At 45.3% G+C, this 20,728-nt stretch overlaps 1 protein-coding gene across 3 annotated transcripts in view; it reads left to right on the top strand.

Annotated features, from left to right (window-relative positions):
* The first annotated feature begins 11,134 nt into the window (after positions 1-11,134).
* Positions 11,135-20,728, top strand: part of MSL3 (MSL complex subunit 3) — a 28,303-nt gene continuing 18,709 nt past the window's right edge. The window contains exons 1-5 of one of the 3 annotated variants that reach the window (XM_088481177.1): positions 11,135-11,426; positions 11,848-11,930; positions 15,075-15,170; positions 16,954-17,070; positions 19,748-19,848. In XM_088481177.1, coding sequence (XP_088337303.1) covers positions 11,328-11,426; positions 11,848-11,930; positions 15,075-15,170; positions 16,954-17,070; positions 19,748-19,848 — 496 coding nt within the window. In that variant the 5' untranslated portion in view covers positions 11,135-11,327. Of the gene's footprint in view, positions 11,427-11,847; positions 11,931-15,074; positions 15,188-16,953; positions 17,071-19,747; positions 19,849-20,728 lie in introns of those variants that run through there. The other 2 variants (XM_088481178.1, XM_088481179.1) reach the window with 2 other exon arrangements.

Below are 20,728 nucleotides of genomic sequence, written 5' to 3'. Positions count from 1 at the left end.
ATAATTGTTAACAAGCACCATGTGATTTAAAACAGCAATAATTTAAAAGGCAAAACCAGGTTATTTTAGCAATTTTAAAGTATTGCTGCTTTTAATCTAGCACCTAAATCACTGAAAACTTGGGGGTGTCTGCAACCCACAGCTTATGACATTTACCCCAGAGTCTGGATAAGAAGACTCCTGTGTGGCTGAGATTCATTAGCTTTACTTATCACAGTGTAAGCCTTCTTAAGAATGAGATAAGACTTCTAAAATTTTTGTTCTCTGTTGAGAATGCCTCTATTCCCAAGGCTGGTGCTACCATTAGGCATCTACCTAGGGTACAAGCACCTGGGGGGCACCACTGAGTCTTCCCACTGCCACCATAAGAATTAAGGATGTCTCTGAGAGACATCCTTCATTTATATTGTATGACAATAGTGGCGGCCACGGATCTCATCAGCCACAGCACCTTCTAGCTCCTGTCTGGGTCCGGGGCTAGCCACATCATCGACAGTCGTATGACTGACATGTCATGTGCTGAGATGCAGCCAGCACCACCCCTGTCCAGTGCTTTCCCCTTCCTTCAAAAGATCAGCTGCGTGAGCTGCCCCAACATGATGGCCAGATGTGGGCAGATCAGCCCTGTGCTCAGACCCCCCTCCCGCTCCTCACTTCCCTGCACTCCCCATTGGACTTACACCTGCCCTCTGCTGAGAATCTTGATAGACTGCTGTGGCATTGGAACAGGGCTGGCATGCAAGTCAAAAGGTGTACCAGTTAGTGTATTGGGCAGAGGCTCCCCAACTCCTACCCAGTGGTCCCTCCTACTCATCGCCATGTAGGATCTGCTTCCTGTGACAACACAACAGAGAAGATCAGGAATAGGTAAGTGAGGCTGGTGTGAGAGATGTGATGGACAAAGTACAGGAAAGTTAAGAAGTATAAGGGGGCAAGCTACAGTATGTGGGTTTTATAATGAAGGCAAAGGGTTAATGGATGGTTGGTTTAATGTTTTTACTGGTGTTAAGAATGGGTTATTTTGATTTGATTGAACAGCTTAATGAATATAAATGTAATTGATGATGTGAGAGATAATTATTAGTGGAGATGAGGGAGTTAATGATTATATATGGGATAATTATGTTGACCAGGGTTATTGCAAAGCTGTTGAAGGAGTTAATAGTTTTTCAGGCGGGTTTTTTTAATAATGAGATTACGCTGTGTGATTTGCAGTCACAAATTTTGTCAGTATTGTATGGAGGTCACAAAAATTCTCTCAGTAATGCATGGTAGTCACAAAAGTTTTTTCTGTATTTTATGGTAGTCTCAAAACTGCTCTGTATTGGATGGTAGTCATAAAAATGCTCTCTTCTTTAGTATGCTCTCTGTGTTGCCGGTTGTGTCAACCTGGAGGCACAGGCCACATTCCAGCATCCAGAGTACGCAATCTAGTGTCCCGCTACTTGTGTCAACCTGGTGACACAGGCCGCACTCCAGCGTCCAGAGTACGCAATCCAGCGTACTTCTGCTTGTGTCCACCCGGCGGCACAATCCGCACATCAGCCACAACTAGCCAAGGCTTACCAACCCTCAAGGCTGCTTCATGGCCCAAAGGCTGCATCTTGTTCTACGGCCCATGGGCCACAACATGCCAAGGCTTACCAGCCCACAAGGCTGCTTCACGGCCCAAAGGCCGCATCTTGTTCTACTGACCACAGGCCACAACTAGCCAAGGCTTACCAGCCCTCAAGGCTGCTTCACGGCCCAAAGGCCGCATCTTGTTCTATGGCCCACAGGCCACAACTAGCCAAGATTTATCAGCCCTCAAGGCTGCTACACGGCCGCAGCTAGCCAAGTTATCCAGCCCTAAAGGTTGTTGCGAGACTAATTTGTGGAGGTATGTCTATCCATAACAGGTCTGAGATGGCCGCGTTTAGCATCTGTGCATGCTGCAATACTGATTGGTAGGGATGGACATCGGAAGTCGATGGTTAGCAACCATCAATGTTCCCGATTTAATGGAAGTATTTTTTTTTGCCAGCCATCAAATGCAACTTTCCGATACCTATCAGCTTCTCTGCAGCTGCAAATACCTGGAACTGGTGTCTGCAGCTGAGCTAATGCATGTCCAAAGCTCTGAATGCTTCTGTGTATGTGTACAGTATAGTTTTTGCCGATTTGTGCTTTTCGTCTGTTTTCAAAGTATCTCCGTATTTAATTCCCGGGAGTTTTCGCCATAGGCGAAAACATTTCTCCAGCAAAAGGCAGGAGGAAAGAAGTGCAAAATCAATATATGGGGACTTTGGGGCTGATGAAGAGCCGCTCGATGTTACACCACTGAGCATGTGCCGCCTCTGGCATGCGCGAGACCCATCCAGCGACTGCAGCACAGTTGCTACGGGTCTCGCTACAAGATGGGGCGGCTGTCGATAGTGAGTGACAGCTCGCACCATTTTGTAGGAGGGGTGGCTGCATACACGCAGATGTTCCCTTAGGAACGCCTGGCGTTTGTGGGCGACCTTTCTGACATCACTAGTGATGTCAGTAGTGGACTTCCTGCTCTATTAGAGCAGGAAGTCCAATCGGGCTTACGAGAGCTGAGACCCTACCACAGGGTCTCCTCTCAAGCCCGATGGTCGCGATAAACATGACGGACTCCAGGCCAATCGCACAAGCTGAGGGTGGTCACCCACAGCTTTGCGAGTGGGGTGGAGAAAAAACAAAAACAAAACACGCCCTGATTCAGAGCGAGCGCTTGCCAGCAGCGAGCGGCTCTGAATCAGGCCCTTGGTTCAGAACCCTTTGGACACCCCCCCTAATAAAAAATAAATAAAAAAGTGTTGGAAAATGAGTAAAAAGTAGGGAGCCAGATATTTTGGGGGCGCTATATGGTTGAGTCAGGTGTTTTTTAAGGTTACAGGAAGCTGCAGCAGGTGTATTTTTGAGATATTTAAAATCTTCACTTTAGAGACACCAAAATATACTAATTCCCATTTACATGTATCTCAACTATAACTGAGGTACTTATTTTTCTCAAAAAACATTGCATTATATAATTTTTTCACACTTATGCAAACATACATATAACAGCCATTTTACTAATTTTAAGGGCACTAAATACTTTTATTAGGACTATTACTCTTCTATATTGATTTACAGGATCAGTGAGGCTTTTTTTGGGGTACAGACTGATTTCCCCAAAATATGCTGTCCTTTTCGCTAGTTTCGTTATTAAATACATTTGCCTATCCACGTTTTCACCTGTTTTGGAATTGAATATGGAGATAAGAGGGGGACGCACATGGCGAAAACACTGCGTCCAAACGGGTGAATGAGGCGAATCATTGCGCTTTTCGCCGACCTCTGCTTTTCACGGCTAATTGATTTCGCCCGTCGGAGCATGAGGGTTACCGTGCCTTAAGCTGGGTGTTTAGGGTGCCTAACCCTAAGTCCCCCCCGGGGGTGCCTAACCCTAACCCTCCCTCCCCCTAGCCTAACCCTCCCGGGGGGGGTGCCTATCCCTAAGTCCCCCCGGGAGCCCTAAACCTAACCCTCCCCCCCCGCGGCTGTCCGCTCGCGGCGCCCGGCATCGCTACGATCGGGATGCCGGGCACCGGTCTCCCGGCGTCGGGGAAATGCGGGCGTCTACATCTAGACGCCCGGCATTTCACCCTTGGCGGGATATGACAGTCGGTAAGCCGGCTGCCGGTATTTAGGCAGTCGGCTTCCCGATTGCTACCCCTGCTCGCACCCCAGGAGGGTGCAAGCAGAAATCCTGTAGTCGGACTTAACAGCGCAGTCAATTGAATAGCTCTGGGAACACCTTTCTGGTGCTAGTCACATTGCGTTGAATTGCCCCCATAATATTGTAAGTTGAGATTTTTTTTCCACTGAAAGTAATATAAACCTGATACATTATTTGGGTAATATTGTAAATCATCAGAGTTGAATTATTTTAATAAATGTAAAAGCAGGAAGATCCAGGGCTCTGGTGTTGGTAGGGTATAAGCAGCCTGCATGCACTGATAAGCCAATTCCCATTTGGAAAAGATGAGGTATTGGCTATAGCAACCTATCAGATTGTAGCTATCATCTCTGTAGTATAGTCTGACTCTAGAAAATTGAATACAGCTGAAAAAAAACCCACTATGAAGGTGCGCCTGGGGTTTGCAGATAACATCAGAGTACTGCTGCTACCTAACTGTGGAATACAGTTGTGTGGTCAATTTAACTATTTGCATAGTGTGGTCTCATTGTTTGCGATGCCAGGTTGAGTGGGCGGCTGCCAGAAGATAATCTTCCAACAGCTACCAATGGCAGAGGGACCTCCCAGGCCCTGTGCATCCCTGCACCCTCTCCCCCAATGACTGCCATGCTGCCGATCACTGCTGATTGGTAGGCATGGCAGTACCCTCCACCCGGAGGCTGCAGAGAGGAGCAGCTGCCTGGGAAATGTAAATTAAAACCACTCAGCCCCCCAGTGTGTACCTGGCAGCTGCTCGGAGCAGCTGCCAGGTACAATATCGCGATGGTCCATACATTAATAGTCCGATATACTGATGACCAATAAAGTAAAAATTGATGTTCGTGTTAAGTGTTCCAAATAGTTTTTTAAAATTATGTTGGATAAGTACTAAATAGATGTTATTGACCTAATTCAAAAAACTTGACCATTTCGGAACGGTTTCTGGAAAAAAAATTAGCAAGAAGATAAATCACAGCAGCTCTCTCTCCCTCAGCTACACAATGTACACAGGGTCTATGGGCCTGATTCAGAGCCGCTCGTAAGCGACCGCTCGTTCGTTCCGAGCGATATTTGCCCAACTGCAAGTGTACGGATTTTAATAAGCATGCGCGAACCAGTCAGTGCGGCCGAAAATTGTTTGTTCGCTAAATAGCGAATGCCTGCTATTTTGAGTGACAGGAGGAGGCGTATGTGGGTGGTAACAGGGGAAGGTGCTTGAAAACGGGGAGTGGAGATCAGAACGCAGGCGTGCTTAAAGGTCAAAACGGGCATTTTATGGGTGTGCATAATTAATACAGCAGCGTCATTGACCACGTCACTGGGTTATTTTATAGTCAGAACTGCTCGCAAGATTGTGGTAGGAAAAACCAACCACAAGAATAGCGAGCAGTTCATACGCTGGTCGATATACTCAATTAATCTAATAAATAGCGGACATGACGTAGCATGCGAGCGGCCAGGGGGTGTAGTTATCCAAAAAACGACCGCAAGTTTTGTTCGCTCGTTCAGACATGGAGGCGTCAACAGACCGCAAAGAGCGAACGGTTCATTTGAATAGCCACCCCCTTTTCCTGAACGACCGTCCGCAAATAGCGTCCGGCTCTGAATCAGGCCCTATGTGCAGGGTTGCCAACTCTGAAATTAAATACAAGCAACCAATAAGTGAATAACAAGCCCAAACCAATCCTAAAAAGTTCCCTCCCAAAAAGCCCAATTTAAGAGAAGGGTTTCTTTGCTCTCTGCCTGCCTAACTTCCTTTGCCCTCTTCACTAACTCCCCTTTCCCACATTACCTGCCCCATACACATCCTTGTTACCCATCTCATTCCCCTCACCAATTTTAGGCCGGGTACCCATTAGGACGACATCTTCACAAAATATCCTTTCCAGGCAAACTGGATAGACAAATATCGCGTGGATCACAGTGTGTATGCGATTGCGTGCTCCTACGAGTCGTATACTATATCTTCTGGTTGGCTATGCTGAGATATTATGTATCGTTCATAGGATTGCACAGTGTGTCTGAGTAATCTGTTACAAGTCGCGGCTACGACTTGTCTCTCTTTAGCAGTTTACCTTCTCATGACGCTGTTGTTTCGGTTCCCTCAGTTGCTAGGTGATCTGCACGCCTCAGGAGATCACGTTATCCATAGCACAGCGTGATTGGCTTGTCTTCCTATTTGTACACGCTGGCCTTTTGCCACCTCACCAATTATAGCGTTCCTGTAGGTCCTCTCGGCTCAGTATTCTGTATCACCTCGTGAAAGGGTATTCCAGCAGGGTGGGTTAGGTTTAGGCTAGGGGGAGGGAGGGTTAGGCACCCCCGCGGGGAACTTAGGTTTAGGCAGCAGGGAAGGGGGGGTTAGGGTTAGGCACTTAGAGGGGGGATTAGGGTTAGGCACTTGGGGAGGAGGTTAGGGTTAGGCACCCCTAAGGAGGGTTAGGTTTATACTTACCTTAGGGACGATCAGGATTTCCAGCGCTGTCGGGCTTCCGCTGCCGGGAACTCTGCTTTTGCCGCGGCCGGCGGTATTTCATACCGATTCCTCCAGCAGTATTACCTTGTACTGGCTCTCCTGCCTCTCCAACGTCTCCCTAGCCACATCAGCAGCATCCGTGCTGCCACCAGCTCTCCTGCCTCTCCTACAGCTTCCATGCTGCCACCGGCTCTCTAGCCTCTCAAACGGCTCCCTAACCGCAACAGCAGCATCCGTGTTGCCACCGGCTCTCCTGCCTTTCCAACAGCTCCCTAGCCACACCAGCAGCTTCCGTGCTGCCATCGGCTCACCAGCCTCTCCAACAGCTCCCTAGCCGCATCAGCAGCTTCCATGCTGCAGCCGGCTCTCAAAGCCGTACCATAGAACACAGACTTGTGTACCAGTTCTCTAAGCCGCAGTACACAAACTTGTATACTAACTCTTATGGACGCAGTACACCAACTTGTGTACCAACTCTTATGGACGCAGTACACAAACTATACTCAAACTTGTGTACTGGCTCTTAAAGCCGCATCAATTGTTAACTCTCTTTTGCTATCGACTCGAAGCCGTACCATCGGCTTACTAAACCACATCAGCTGTGTAAATCAAAAATGGTAATAGTCAAAAAATTCTGATCCATAGTATTGAATGTTGGTAAGGATATATGACCAATGTGCTCTGAGTACTCACTCCGCTGATGTCCTCTGTCAGACTGCAGTCTGTAGAAAAATATGAAAATATGTAGTATTTTCTACAGACTGGAGTCTGACAGTCTGTATATCCTTACCAACATTCAATATTATATTCCAACTGCGGATCTATATATGTGTGGAGACTTATCTTTATTCCAAATGAACATTGGATACTTCATCGTCATTTGTGACTTTTAGTTCCCACCTTCAGCTGCATGGATCAGAATTTTTTGACTTTTTATTTATTATCATTTTTTATATTAACCATTTAATCTTATTATTAGCAGTATTGATTTTATGATTTATATGTGATATACATGTACTCCCGGGAGTAATTGATATTAACTTATGCTCATATAGCGCCTTTGCAGTATTTCTCTGTGTTCGCTGTTTTTGTATTGGAGACAGCAATCTCCAATTCCAATTTGGCATCCACACCTTCTGAGCTTTACTCAATACAGGTTCACTGGGTGCCTAGGTTTTTCTTGTGTTACACATCAACTGTGTACCTTCTTCTGTTACCGGCTCCAAGCCGCACCATCGGCTCTCAAAGCCACATCAATTGTGTACCTTCTCCTGTTACCAGCTCTAAGCCGCACCATCAGCTCTCAAAGCCACATCAATTGTTACTATCTTCTGCATCCGTCTCCCTGCCACACCATCAGCTCTCAAAGCTGCCTCAATTGTGTACTCTCTTCTGTTACCGGCTCCAAGCCGCATCTATTGTGTACAATCCTCTGTAACCGGCTCCAAGCCGCACCATCGGCTCTCAAAGCCGCATCGATTGTTACCTTCTTCCGCTACAGGCTTCAAGCCACACCATTGGCTTCAAAGCCACACCATCGGTTCACTAAGTCGTGCCATCGACTTCCAAGTCTACCTGAACCTGTTTCTGTCGTTCCGCTCACCACTGAATTCCATTGTCTCTTCGTGTGAATCACTACTACCCTGAGTTATAATCCCAGGCTGCCGCCTAAGTACTGGTGAATGTATCCTAGTTCTAAGAGAACAATGGGCTGTTGTTATTGGCGAAAGACCTCGCTAGCCTGGGTTCTAGGGGGTTCACACGGAGCAGTCTTTGGTATTTATAACACAATCTCGCTTGGTCCGGGACTAAGGGAATTCATCCCAACCATTGTGCTGATTACCCATTGTCCTAGTGTGTACCCAGCCTTATCTGCCTATATTGCTTCTCTCTTCCCTGTACACTAGCCTCCATATTTTTTTACCTCCTCCCTCTTTTCATACCTCATTCTCTTGCCAGTACTCCTTTACCTGACTCTATTTCTCCCCTCCATTCCTCTCACCCCTTCTTTACCTCCCTCATTCCTTTCACCTAATCCATTTATCCCCTCTCTTTAACAGCCTCAGTAATATTAACTCCCCCATATACTCAGGGGCGTAGAGAGCTGGTTCCAGTTGAACTTCTGCTCTGGCCAGTGCGCTAGAGAGCAGCCTTCCGACTGGGGTGTGGATCACCTGCTACTCAGCTGAGCCTGAAGCATATAAAGAGATCAGTGCCTCCAGACAGGGGACATGGTGTGGGCATAGCGGCGCTTGTGGCTAATCCCACGCCCCAATATAGAGACACCGATGTTTTTATGTGCTTCAGGCTAAGCTCGGCAGCAGGTGATCCGCCCCTCCTGTCCCCCTGCCCAGTCAGATGGCTGCTCTCCAGCGCCCTGCAACAATCAAGAGGGGGGAGGAGAAAGGAAAGGTGGGATATAGGTGTATGTGAAGGGAGCTATATTAAGGGAAAAAGCTTTGTGTGTATGAGTGTGTGTGGGGGTTGGTCTGTGTGAGGAGGGGAGATCTTTGTGAGGGTAAGATCTGCGTGTGTGTGAAGGGAGGGATCTGAGTGAGGGGGGAGAGCGGTGTGGGGAAAGCTGTGTGGGTGAGGAGGTCACTATTAGTGGGAGAAGCTGTGTGTGAGAGGGGAGGCTGAGTGAGGGGGGAGAGCTGTGGAGTCCAAGTAAGGAGGAGATCCGAGTGAGGGGGGAGTGCTACGTGTGTGGGGAAGTCTGAGTGAGGGGCAACATTGTATGTGTTTGAGGGGAGTCGAGCTGAGGGGGGAGATCTGAGGGAGGAAAGCTGTGTGTGGGGGAGATCTGAGGGAGGGGGAAGAGCTGTGTGAGAAATGTATATAATATATATTTATACAGTGCATCCGGAAAGTATTCACAGCACTTCACTTTTTCCACATTTTGTTATGTTACAGCCTTATTCCAAAATGGATTAAATTCATTTTTGTCCTCAAACTTCTACACACAATACCCCATAACGTGTGTAGCCATTTTCTGCGATGAAGTATCGTGAGTGACATCATTTCGCCATGCGAAAAAGTTTCCTCCGTAGTCAATTCCGGAGACTTTTCGCCGGTGGGGAAAGTCGATGCATTGGAACCTGCGAAAAAGTTTCGCCTATGAATAGGTGTCGACAAAAACTGCATCCTTGGGACAGTCCCCCAAAGGTAAACTGCAAAAAAAAAAAAAGTTAAAAAATACTTTAGATCACCCACAAAAGTACTTTCAGTTTGGGGGTGAAAAAGTCCAAAGTTGGGGGACAAACTTAAACATTAGCGAAATAGACTTCAGGGCCCCCCCCCCCAAGTATGCCCCAGTTGTTTTTAAGTTTGTGGCAGGTGGATTTTTTAAAAGTTCACTTTAGCAACTTTAAAATATGCGTGTACCTATTTTCATGTACCCCAAATTTGCTGGGACAACTTATTTTTACCCAAAAAACTGCTAAATGCTATTCTTCACCACTTATGCAAAGATGCTAAATAGCAGCTATTGAGATCATTTAAGGACCCCAAACACCTTCAACAGGGCTATTCGGGGTATCTATAGTGATCCCCAATGTCAGTGCATCTTTTGGGGGGGTGTCAGGCTGATTTCCCCAAATCTGACAGTACTTTTCGCACGTTACAGTTTCGCCGGGTCCCGTTTTAGCTGATTACTAATTGAATTCAGGGATAAGCGGGGATGTGCGCAATACTTTTTTGCAATAAAAATCAGCGATGACGGCAAAAAGTCCGGCATGCGAACAGTACAGGACTTTTCGCGGCTAATTGAATATGCCCCAAAATCGTGTCCAGGACTGCCGGGGAGCTGCTGGAGAGAGTTCAAGGTAATTCGGACACGCTATTGCATCGTGACCACATCGCATAGTGTGTAGGCACCTTTACCTTCCCTCTTGCCCGATATCATCCTCTGCCTACTGCCCTCTATTCACCAGACATGACCTTCCCCACTCCTCAGTCACTAGTGTAAAAACACACACACACCTCTCCAGGGAATGCCCAGCAATGCACACACACCCCTCCAGGGACCGCCCGGCAATGCACACACACACCTCTCCAGGGACCGCCCGGCAATGCACGCACACACCTCTCCAGGGACCGCCCGGCAATGCACGCACACACCTCTCCAGGGACCGCCCGGCAATGCACGCACACACCTCTCCAGGGACCGCCCGGCAATGCACGCACACACCTCTCCAGGGACCGCACGGCAATGTACGCACACACCTCTCCAGGGACTGCCCGGCAAGACACACACACACCTCTCCAGGGACCGCCCGGCAATGCACACACACCCCTCCAGGGACTGCCCGGCAATGCACACACACACACACACACATCTCTCCAGGGAATGTTCGGAAATGCACACACACACCCCTCCAGGGACTGCCCGGCAATGCACACACACACACCCCTCCAGGGACTGCCCGGCAATGCACACACACACACCCCTCCAGGGACTGCCCGGCAATGCACACACACACCCCTCCAGGGACTGCCCGGTAATGCACACACACCTCTCCAGGGACTGCCCGGCAATGCACACACACACCCCTCCAGGGACTGCCCGGCAATGCACACACACACACCCCTCCAGGGACTGCCCGGTAATGCACACACACACCTCTCCAGGGACTGCCCGGTAATGCACACACACACACCTCTCCAGGGACTGCCCGGCAATGCACACACACACCCCTCCAGGGACTGCCCGGGAATGCACACACACACACACCCCTCCAGGGACTGCCCGGTAATGCACACACACACCTCTCCAGGGACTGCCCGGTAATGCACACACACACCTCTCCAGGGACTGCCCGGCAATGCACACACAAAAAAGCTCAACAACAAGCAATTTGCAAAAAAAAAAAAAGCCCACTTCCGCTTGCTATAAGCGGAATTAGCAACTATGTTGACTGACAGTACCCTAGCCGTAGCAGCAGCAGCGTGTGTACCATGTGACAGCAGCGGTCACATGGCGGGCCGGTGGTGACGTCAGCATGAGGCGGAAGGGAGCAGCAGCTGCTGAGGAGGGGAAGTAGCAGCCAGGACCATGCTCTGTGCGGCGCTGCTGAGGCCGCCGCGGGAGTCTCGCCGCTTCCTGCTCTCCGCCATGATGAACAAATGAACGCACGGGGAATGAAATTTAAATTCCAAAAAGGGGAGAAAGTTCTCTGCTTTGAACCAGACCCGACCAAGGCCAAAGTGTTGTACGATGCCAAGGTAAGGTGCGCTGCTGCCGGGGGAGCGCCGGTCCCTGGTTCCGGTGGGAAGGGAGGGGGCTCGGTATAATCAGTGTAATTGTACACACACGGCTCATGGTTATACGGCCAGCGTGCGCGTTCATATGTCACATGTATGTGTACACTGTAACTGCTGTGCGCGCAGTCCGCTCCTGCACGTAGTACGCCGTTCCTGAAACGCGCCGGCAGCTGGTGTCTGGTTACACATGTGGTGCCGTGTTCTCACTATTGTTATTGCTGCGGAGCGTAACCTGAGCTCCATGTATCAGCTGTACCCGGCGGTGGAGTCACCCCGAGCTCGCACTCCTCTCCCGCTGATGTGTGCCTGGGAATGGGACTTATTTCCTGTCATTAGTTTTCTTCTCTATGTAAAGGGTTAAAAATGTGTGTTCTTGCCCTAGGTTGTTGATATTGTTGTCGGCAAAGATGACAAGGGCAGGAAGAACCCCGAGTATCTGATTCATTTTAATGGTTGGAATAGAAGGTAGGTTGTGCCAGCTGGGATACCAGCACTTTATGTTCTTACGTTTTTCACTTACCCAAAACACACTATACATATGTCACTTATATTGTCTGTTTTATGGGATGATCTCAGAAGCAGAAAGAAAATGCCATCAATTTGTAGTTTAAAATAATGCTGTGTTTAATGTCTTTATTCCCCTCCTGTTATCTATTTACATACTGGATGCTAGCACACTAATGAGAAATTATTGTGTTAAAACATATAACGTATTCTGAGTTCCGTTTAAATTATCGATTGTGGTTCTATCCATACCATTATTAGGAACATAAGCACAAAAGACAAAAATAAATTAGTAGTCATTCTTACCAATATTGCGTAAGGCATGGAATGGCAATTATACATTAAAACACGCTTTGGCTCACTAATGTAATATCCAAGTGAGAGACCGGTGTTTAAGCATTAAAATAAAAAAAGTGAAGTAAGAGTAATGTGTGTAACATAAATGTGAGCAAATTATTAAAAATTGAACCACGGAACACAGGTAAAAATCACTGGCAGAGAATTATTCAATTAATATCCTTCAATAAGAGATGAAAAATAAAGCCTGTGTACTGATATGCTCCAAAATCTGCTTTCCCATATGTGCTAAGCAGTGAATAGTGATGGACAATGATTCAGTAAGGAAGAGATCTGCTGTTAATGTTATCCCAGTTGTATACCTCCTGGTGCAGTGCAGGGTGGTAGCGCTGAGGAACTCCTAATGAGAGTGCAGGGAAAGGGCAAAGGTACCTGACAATAACGATGATCGCTGGGGTCCGTGGTCCTGGGGTGATTTCTTGTGCGCACAAGAGTGGCCCCAGGGAGAGGGTGCAAGAAAGCAATACAAATGATATTCCTTTTCTCATTCTTCTCTCACTCAGAGTACATACAGTAATTATGTAGCGAATTCAAAGGGGGAGTGGGCCCGGCTGTTTAGATCTTACATTGCAAAAGGAACACGTGCATACACAATAGGGGTGAAAGAACAGAGCTGTGGGATGCAGAAGCTGGAGATTTTCAAGTAGGGGTGATATAGAGGATTTCTGTGAAGAGATGTTTTAAGGGAATGGGAGGTTAGAGGCAAGTCTGATTAGGTGAGGGAGGGTATTCCAAAGGTGTTTTTTTTTTTTTTTGGTGGCTGAGGTGGGCATGTGAGACATCCTGAAGATGGAGTTCATAGTGCTGGAGTGAAGTGCGGGTAAGTAGAGATACCCTGGGGCACAATGATGTGGTTAAAGGCAATGCAGGTGAGTGAAAGGAGTTGTCTTTGGTGGCAAGGGAGCTGGTGGAGGGGGCAGCAGATTCACTGCAGCAGGAGGAAAATAAGGGGGGCAGCATAGTTAAGAAAAGAGAGCATTTGGGGCACGGCAGAAATTCAGTAGGCCAGAGGATAAAATCAGTAATCCCATATGAGAAATGATATGGGTAATGATGTAGTGGCTACCAGGATGAGAAAGGGCCTAATACTGGAGAAATTATATAGGTGGAAGCAGCAGGATTGGCAGAGAGACTGAATGTAGGTGGAAAAATCAGAGTTGAGAATGACACCAAGGTAGTGAACCTGGAGGAGAGGGGACCTTGGCAGGGGTAACACTTAGGCTTACCGAAGGAAGACGTAGAATGGGATAAAAAGGAGACCACCTAGGGGGAGGGGAGTGTGGAGACAGAAGGAGAACCAAGAATGTGATGTAATGTAGAGAAAAATTAGTTGTCAAATGCAGTTGTTAAGGTCAAGGAGGAAAGAATAGAGAAATGCGTAAACATGTTTGCACTAAATTGTTTCTAGTCTATAAATTGGGGATTTAGTGAGTTTCAAAAGCTCTGGCTCTGAAATTCCACTCCGTTTCATGCTCACCACAATACAGTAAAAATGATCTAATAACAGGACTGCAAACAGATTTTTGCATACCAGAAATAATTATGCTGTACTTTAAATAATTGAGGATTAATTCCTGGATAAGTTGCAGCACGGTTGTTGTAATGATCAGCATTACTGCTTCATAGCACTGAGGTTGTGGGCTTGATCCCCCATCACGATCCTAATGGAGCATACGCACGGTAAGATTTGTCAGATGAACGATTTGAACAATTTTTGACTGCATTAAAATGAATGGAATAGTCCAAGTCTGACTGCAAACACATCAGATGTCAGATATTGTTATCTGACCATCGGGAACGCTCATCGTTCAGGCATGTCAGGATTTTCCTTCAGATATGAACGACTGAACGATTTTTAAATCGTTATCGTTCAGATCTGAAGGAAAAATCTGACCGTGTGTATGCATAACTTTGATGTTTGTATATTCTCCCCGTACTTACGTGGGTTTTCTCCCACACTCCCAAAATATAGTGGTAGGTTGACTGGCTCCCGACCAAAAAATTAACCTGTGTGTGTGTACTCCATATACATGTGGTAGGGAATATAGTTGTAAGCTCCACTGGGGTAGGGACTGATGTGAATCGGCAAATATTCTCTGTAAATCGCTGTGCAATATGTATGCACGATATAAATAACTAGTAATAGATAATAAAGATGGTGATGTATTTAAATGTTGTTGTTTTTCAGCATAGATAAATATATTTGCCTTCTGTCATTGAGGTGTTTGAATAATATAAATAGTGGGGGGTGGCAGGTCCCGTGCAACTTCGCTAGCGTTGGGTGTCTTTTGCATGTAAGGCACAATGTGATGTACTAGGAGGCACCAGGAGACTGTGCTGATCAATTTGATATGCAAAATGTATATGTATGTGTGCTACTTGGTTTGTAAATGGAAGCTGGTGTGGACTTGACAGATCTTGGCTGCATCGTAGCACTTTGTATGCTGATTCTGAGACTCTGTCGGACACAGATATACAAGTGTTGCATATCAAATTAATCAGCGCCGTCCCCTGTTGCTTCCTAGTGCATTGCATTGTGAATTACATTTTTGCCTGAAAGACGTTCACCACTAGCAGAGTTTCACCGGACCTGGCACACCAAGATGGGCTGTTTGGCGCGAATGCAGGAAGAATTTGAGGACACATCTGTATGCTAACAAAAAACTATCCAAAGAGCTTAGCATTACTTTTATATGCTGCAGTGGTATTTGCTTCACATATTTCTTTTTTCTTTCCTCTGTATTTTAGTTGGGATAGATGGGCTGCAGAAGACCATGTTCTTCGTGACACTGATGAAAATCGGAGATTACAAAGAAAGTTGGCAAGGAAAGCAGTAGCTCGCATGTAAGGAGGTTCTCTAGGTAGACGCCTAAATTCACATACCCAGCACAAATGTTCTTGTTTCAGACTTTTACTGCTTTATCTTTGGAGAATGTAATCTTTACCTATTTCTTCATACAGGATGGATGTCTTTTAGTCATTTTGTAAGGCTTGGACTGAGAGAAAGTACCAACCAATCAACTCCTGTCATTTTACAAACACAGCCTGTAAAGTGACAGAAGCTGATTGGTTGGTACTTTATCTTACTCCAAACTATTATCAATCTCCCCCAAGAGATCCAAAAGTAGGCACAACCAAAGTTCAAATTTACAAACCTGGTGCACAGAGTTCCATACAGATGCAAGGTATAAACAGTCATAAAAAAGGGGCACTTAAGTCTTTCTGAAAAGTACTTGTATGCCGCAAAGAATTTGCATCTTATGATGTGTTGCAACATTTCTTAGCTTGCTACTTTTCAAAAGAACCTATGAGTTTCTATGACTACAGGAGGAAATCTATTAAATGCCGGGGTGTACCCTGTGGCTAATTGAACATGAATCCCCTATGATTTATCTTAGGTTGTAAACTCTGGAAAAGTTAGCCATACTGTATATGTGTGCATGTTTTAAAAAAAAAAAAAAAAAAAAAAATATTTAAATATATTTATTTTATTTTTTAAACACACACACGTTGAGTCTCCCATATCCAAATATTCAGAAATATGGAATATTTTTAGCATGACTGAGATAGTGAAACCATTGCTTTTTGATGGTTCAATGTACACAAACTTTGATTAAGGCACAAAATTATTTAATATAAAATGACCTATAGGCTCTGTATAAGGTGTATATGAAACATTAATTTCATGTATGTACACAAACTTTGTTTGAGCCACAAAATTATTGAAAGTATTGTATAAAATTACCTTCAGACTGTGTGTATAAGGTGTATATAAAACATAAATGCATTCTGTGTTTAGATTTGGGTCCTATTCCTAAGACATTTCAATATGGTATACAAATATTCCACAATACGGAATATTCCGATATCCAAAATACCCCTGGTCACAAGCATTTTGGATATGGGAGACTCAACCTGTGTGTGTGTGTGTAGAGATATATATCTCTATCTCATATATTGTTACTAATGCATCATTGGCCTAATTTATTTTTCTCGCACAATCAATCTGTGTAAAAATTGTATCTTTAATGGCATGTTTTGGTGTATACTGTATATATTAACATTAGTGATGTTACAGAATGTATGCACTTTTCCAGGTACTTGTTGCATAATTGGTAACTAATTTTGTAATGACTTCATTTGATGTACTGACATTAATGTTGTAATATCGGACCTCAGAATTTGACAGGGTGTCAGCTGACCGGTGGCTTGCACTGAAATACAGGGCTATATTTAAGCGGCAGCTTTTCAAACGCTGTTTGTTTTGCATTTAATATTATTGCCCTTTTTGAGTCCCACAGCCACAACGGGCCGCTTAGTAAATATATCCCCTAGTGTTAAGAGGATAAATGATGTGAGCACTATCAAATTATTTACGCCTATATAATTTTGATTCCTTGTCCCTAGATAACATAATGTAAGTGGCTTATGGTGAGCTTGCTCTGCCTTCATTATCCTTCAAAAGGTTTCACAGTCTTGTACTAATGTTTTCTTTTAAATTTCCCATATGAGAGGGATATGCAAATTAGTATGCTTTCGTTACCTCTTCACAGCTTCCATTGCTGTAGTGTGTTAGTTGGGAAAAAGTAGTTGACTCCACTCCAATGTTCTTTTACATGTATTGAAGCAAAGATGGCAGGAAAGCACTGTTGGAACGTACTGAGTCTGTGAGCAGCTCTAAGCAAGGGTACATGCGGCGTCTTTATATGTTGACATTGCGGTCAGGGCTGGAAGCTGCAAATAGGTAAGAAACAGGTAATGAAAGCATACTTTTTCTGCATGTGTCTAAGGCATAACTAACCTGGTTCTGCCTTTATTTTAGAAATAATTGCTGTTTTAAATCTTGCTTAAATCGCCAAAATTTCGCCACTTTCTGCAACTCGAAGGCTAGTACATGTGGCCCATAATTTCTACTTTATTTTTTTATTTTTTATGGACTGCAAAAGAAAGATTGAAGGCAAGTCAAACTCCCAAGTATTTGACATTTGGTTCCTATGCCTGGGCCTTGGAATGTAATTTGAGGTAGAACAGGGTAAAGTTACAGTGCCTGCTTTTAATATGTGATGAGTTTTATAAACTGTCTCTTTGACATTAAGTAGCAATTTTCCTTTACAAAGTAGTTGGTATTGAGGTATTTTAGTCAACTTGCAAGTCACTACAAGCTGGGTTTATGCAACTTGGGTAGATCACTCAACTACGCACACCTGAATTTTTGCCTCATTGATATCAGTCTATGTTAATAGAAATTGTAAATGTGGCCGTGGGATACCTTGTTTTAGCAGATTTTTACTGGGAAAGTTTACCTTCAGCCTGTTCTTGTATAGAACCAACCCAAGGAGGTAGAATTTAGTAGTAGTTGGAGTTTTTAGTCGTCCAGGTCAGAGGCTAAAAGAAGCACATACAAAAAAACACCTTGTGCTTTATCTTGCATTGTCAAAGAGCTGCATGGGCTGTAATTGCACTCTGTTCAGTGCTGAAATGAGATTAAATTAATATTTTAATTGCTGGGCATTCACAATTTTTATCCCAGAAATGTTAGTACTGGGAGAATGGAGGCAAGACTGTAGTCACACTGATCAAATGGTATACAGCTTTAAACAATGGAATAGCATGTACAGTTTATGGAGCAAGCCTTGAGAAAGGGACAAATTAAATAGTTGTGGGTACTCCCAAGACATGAAAGGCAATGTTTTGGAATATGGGTCAGAGGTATTGGTCTGAAGCTGGGTACACACTGTGATCCATTTTCCGATTTATATCGTTCCAACGCATGAACTATATATATTGTACGGATCGTATGGTGTGTATGCATGACTGTCATTCATCGCATTGTTCCATCTGCTGTGCTGCACAACAAATGGGATGATGCAATGAATGACGCCAAGTTGCTAAATGCAGCATAGAACAACATATTGCTTGGTCGTACATAGGATTGTGTACAGCTGGAACAATATATTGTTCCGCTGCTGGGTACATTGAATAGTGTGTAACCAGCTTAATTGGAGGAGATTTTCATCCCCATTTAATGTGGCAAGAGCAAGTGAAAAGACTGCATCTGAGGAAATAGATTGAGAAGGTTGCATAATGAGCTGGGAGGGTATGTTGATATGTGCAGGTGAGTGATCACAGGCCTTGCAGAAGAAAAGTGGTTATGAAACGTTTGTCATCTGTGTAGTATTTCTCTTGGTGGCCAAAAAAATTATGCCATTGCAACTGCGTACACTGCTAATGTACTGTCCGCCATCGCCGATGACTAGCTGTCCCCCAACAGGATAGCTGTGTGGTCGGACAGGTTGACAGACGTGACCCGACTGAAGCGTTCAGTTTGAAAGACAGCAGCTGGATGTAGAGACTGGATTAGTCTGCATATAGGCAGGCAGAGAAAGGGGCCAGCAGTTGGGGAGGGACTAATAACACACACAAAAAGTTAGTGAAGAAAGAATGAATGCAAAAGACAGGAGAACACATAAGGCAGAAAAAACTGCCCACACACTAAGGTTGTATGTAGTTATATTGTCAAATAATATTTGAAGGGAGATTTGGTAGCTGTTAACTTTACTATTGCCCGAAGGTACTATTATTGTACATTATAATTTGATAGGGCAGTTGGAGTTAACACAGTTCATAGCTGAAAAGCTAAATACACTACAATAATATTCGATGCGATTTTACTTTTGTTCTAAAGTCCCGAACAGTCCTGAAACACATGTACACATATACAAACTAATTTGCGATCTTTGAGCCCCATATGTCTAAATATGTGTTAAAAAGACACACAGGCTGCTCTGCTGCTGGAGTATGGGTTTAAGCATCGAACAGAACGTTGGAAAGTGCATACATAGTGCACCTTACCTATAATTCGGATGAAAATAAAGCCTGATCTTTTGATGCAACCGTTTGTCTTCAGAGAAATGGTTATTGAAGGTGCGCGTACACACTCTTAAGATATTAGCATGAATGGGCCGGGAATCGAAAGAACGGCCCGATGATTCTACAGGTGTGTGTGTGTACCTATATTAAAAGTTGGACTTAGTGTTTGAGATTACTTTTGTACAATAGCAATGTTTCTAGTCTTAATGCAGCTTTTTAGTAAGGGTGCATGGTTTTATGAAAAATGACATATGCTGATTATATTGATGTGGCTAAATAAGGTCAGACAGAGCAGGGTCTTTGATATGTGCAAGTCACTCGGTATTCCTTTCTTAATCTCTTGGTAGAAACCTTGAGCGAGCTGATGAAAGGTATCAAATTTTGAAAAAGCATTAACAATCTATTCTATCTAGATTTGGTATATAAGTTGTCCACAAACTAGGAGGTAAATGTCAAAACCAAACCATCTCGTGTAGACTGGTTTATCAATAATGTTTTGCACAATGCTGTGTCTATAATATGCTGAGTCTCACTGCTGTTTGTGTTCTTAGGAGAAGGAAAGGAAGAAAGAAGAGACGGTGCAGGTTGCCTGGGGTAGACTCTGTTCTTAAAAGTCTTCCTGTTAATGAAAAAGAAGATAACGATGATAATTGTAAGTGTGCAGCAGTGATCGGAAATATGTAGCGTTCCCATTAGGGTAGGGCGCGGTGCCCCGCTGAAACAGCCTATTTCTGAAGGGCAGAAAGCACCCTGCCCTCCAGCGCGGCACCCCGCTGAAACAGCCTGAGGGTTCTGTCCTTCACCCGCGGGACGCAGTGTCCCGCAGGTGGGGAAAACGGCAGAGCAGTGGTCACCGCCGGTGAATTGATGCCGGGCGCACAGTGACCTTGGCGCTTGGGGGCTGCCCACTGTTTTCCATTAGTGCCGGGCACGCCCCCTTTTCGGACATGTGCGCCAAAGGCACGCGCACACAAGTGCTCTTTTTCTAGGTCCGGCGCCCTGCCTGCCGCCGGACCTAGAGGGAACGCTAAATACGCACTATAGCACTTATTTAACCCAGTATTGAGGATCATGGACTCTTTTAGAAAGGGGCCGGGAGAGAGTGAGACACTGGACAGAGCGCCTGTCATTCAAATAGGTGCAGGTTGCGAGCCAATTGTGTTTGTGAACCGGCAACCAATCAGCGGCTGCCGGCACCCGAGCTACGATTGGTTTGCGTCCGGTGCCAGATTTGAATGACAGTGCTGGTGTCGCTGCCTGCTGATGCGGGCATGGTGGGGGCCTGGCCTGCTGCTGCAGTTGAGCGAGCGCTAAGTAAGAGGCTGCTGGGCAGACAAGAGGAGGGGGTGGAGCATAATGTGTAAGGGGCAGTACAAGAGGAGGGGGTGGAGCATAATGTGTAAGGGGCAGTACTGTGTGACATAATGTAAGGAGAATTACTGCGCATGGCTTAATGTGTAAAGGCCGGGCATTACTGTGTGGCATAAATGTGTTATAAGGGCACTACTGTGTGTCGTAACGTGAATAAGGGA

This window comes from Taudactylus pleione, unplaced genomic scaffold, assembly GCF_031769625.1.
Source record: "Taudactylus pleione unplaced genomic scaffold, aTauple2 ptg000265l, whole genome shotgun sequence".
NCBI classification, from domain to species: Eukaryota; Metazoa; Chordata; class Amphibia; order Anura; family Myobatrachidae; genus Taudactylus; species Taudactylus pleione.
The sequence above is the reverse complement of the archived record's forward strand: the minus strand, read 5'-3'. Positions and strand labels throughout refer to the sequence as shown.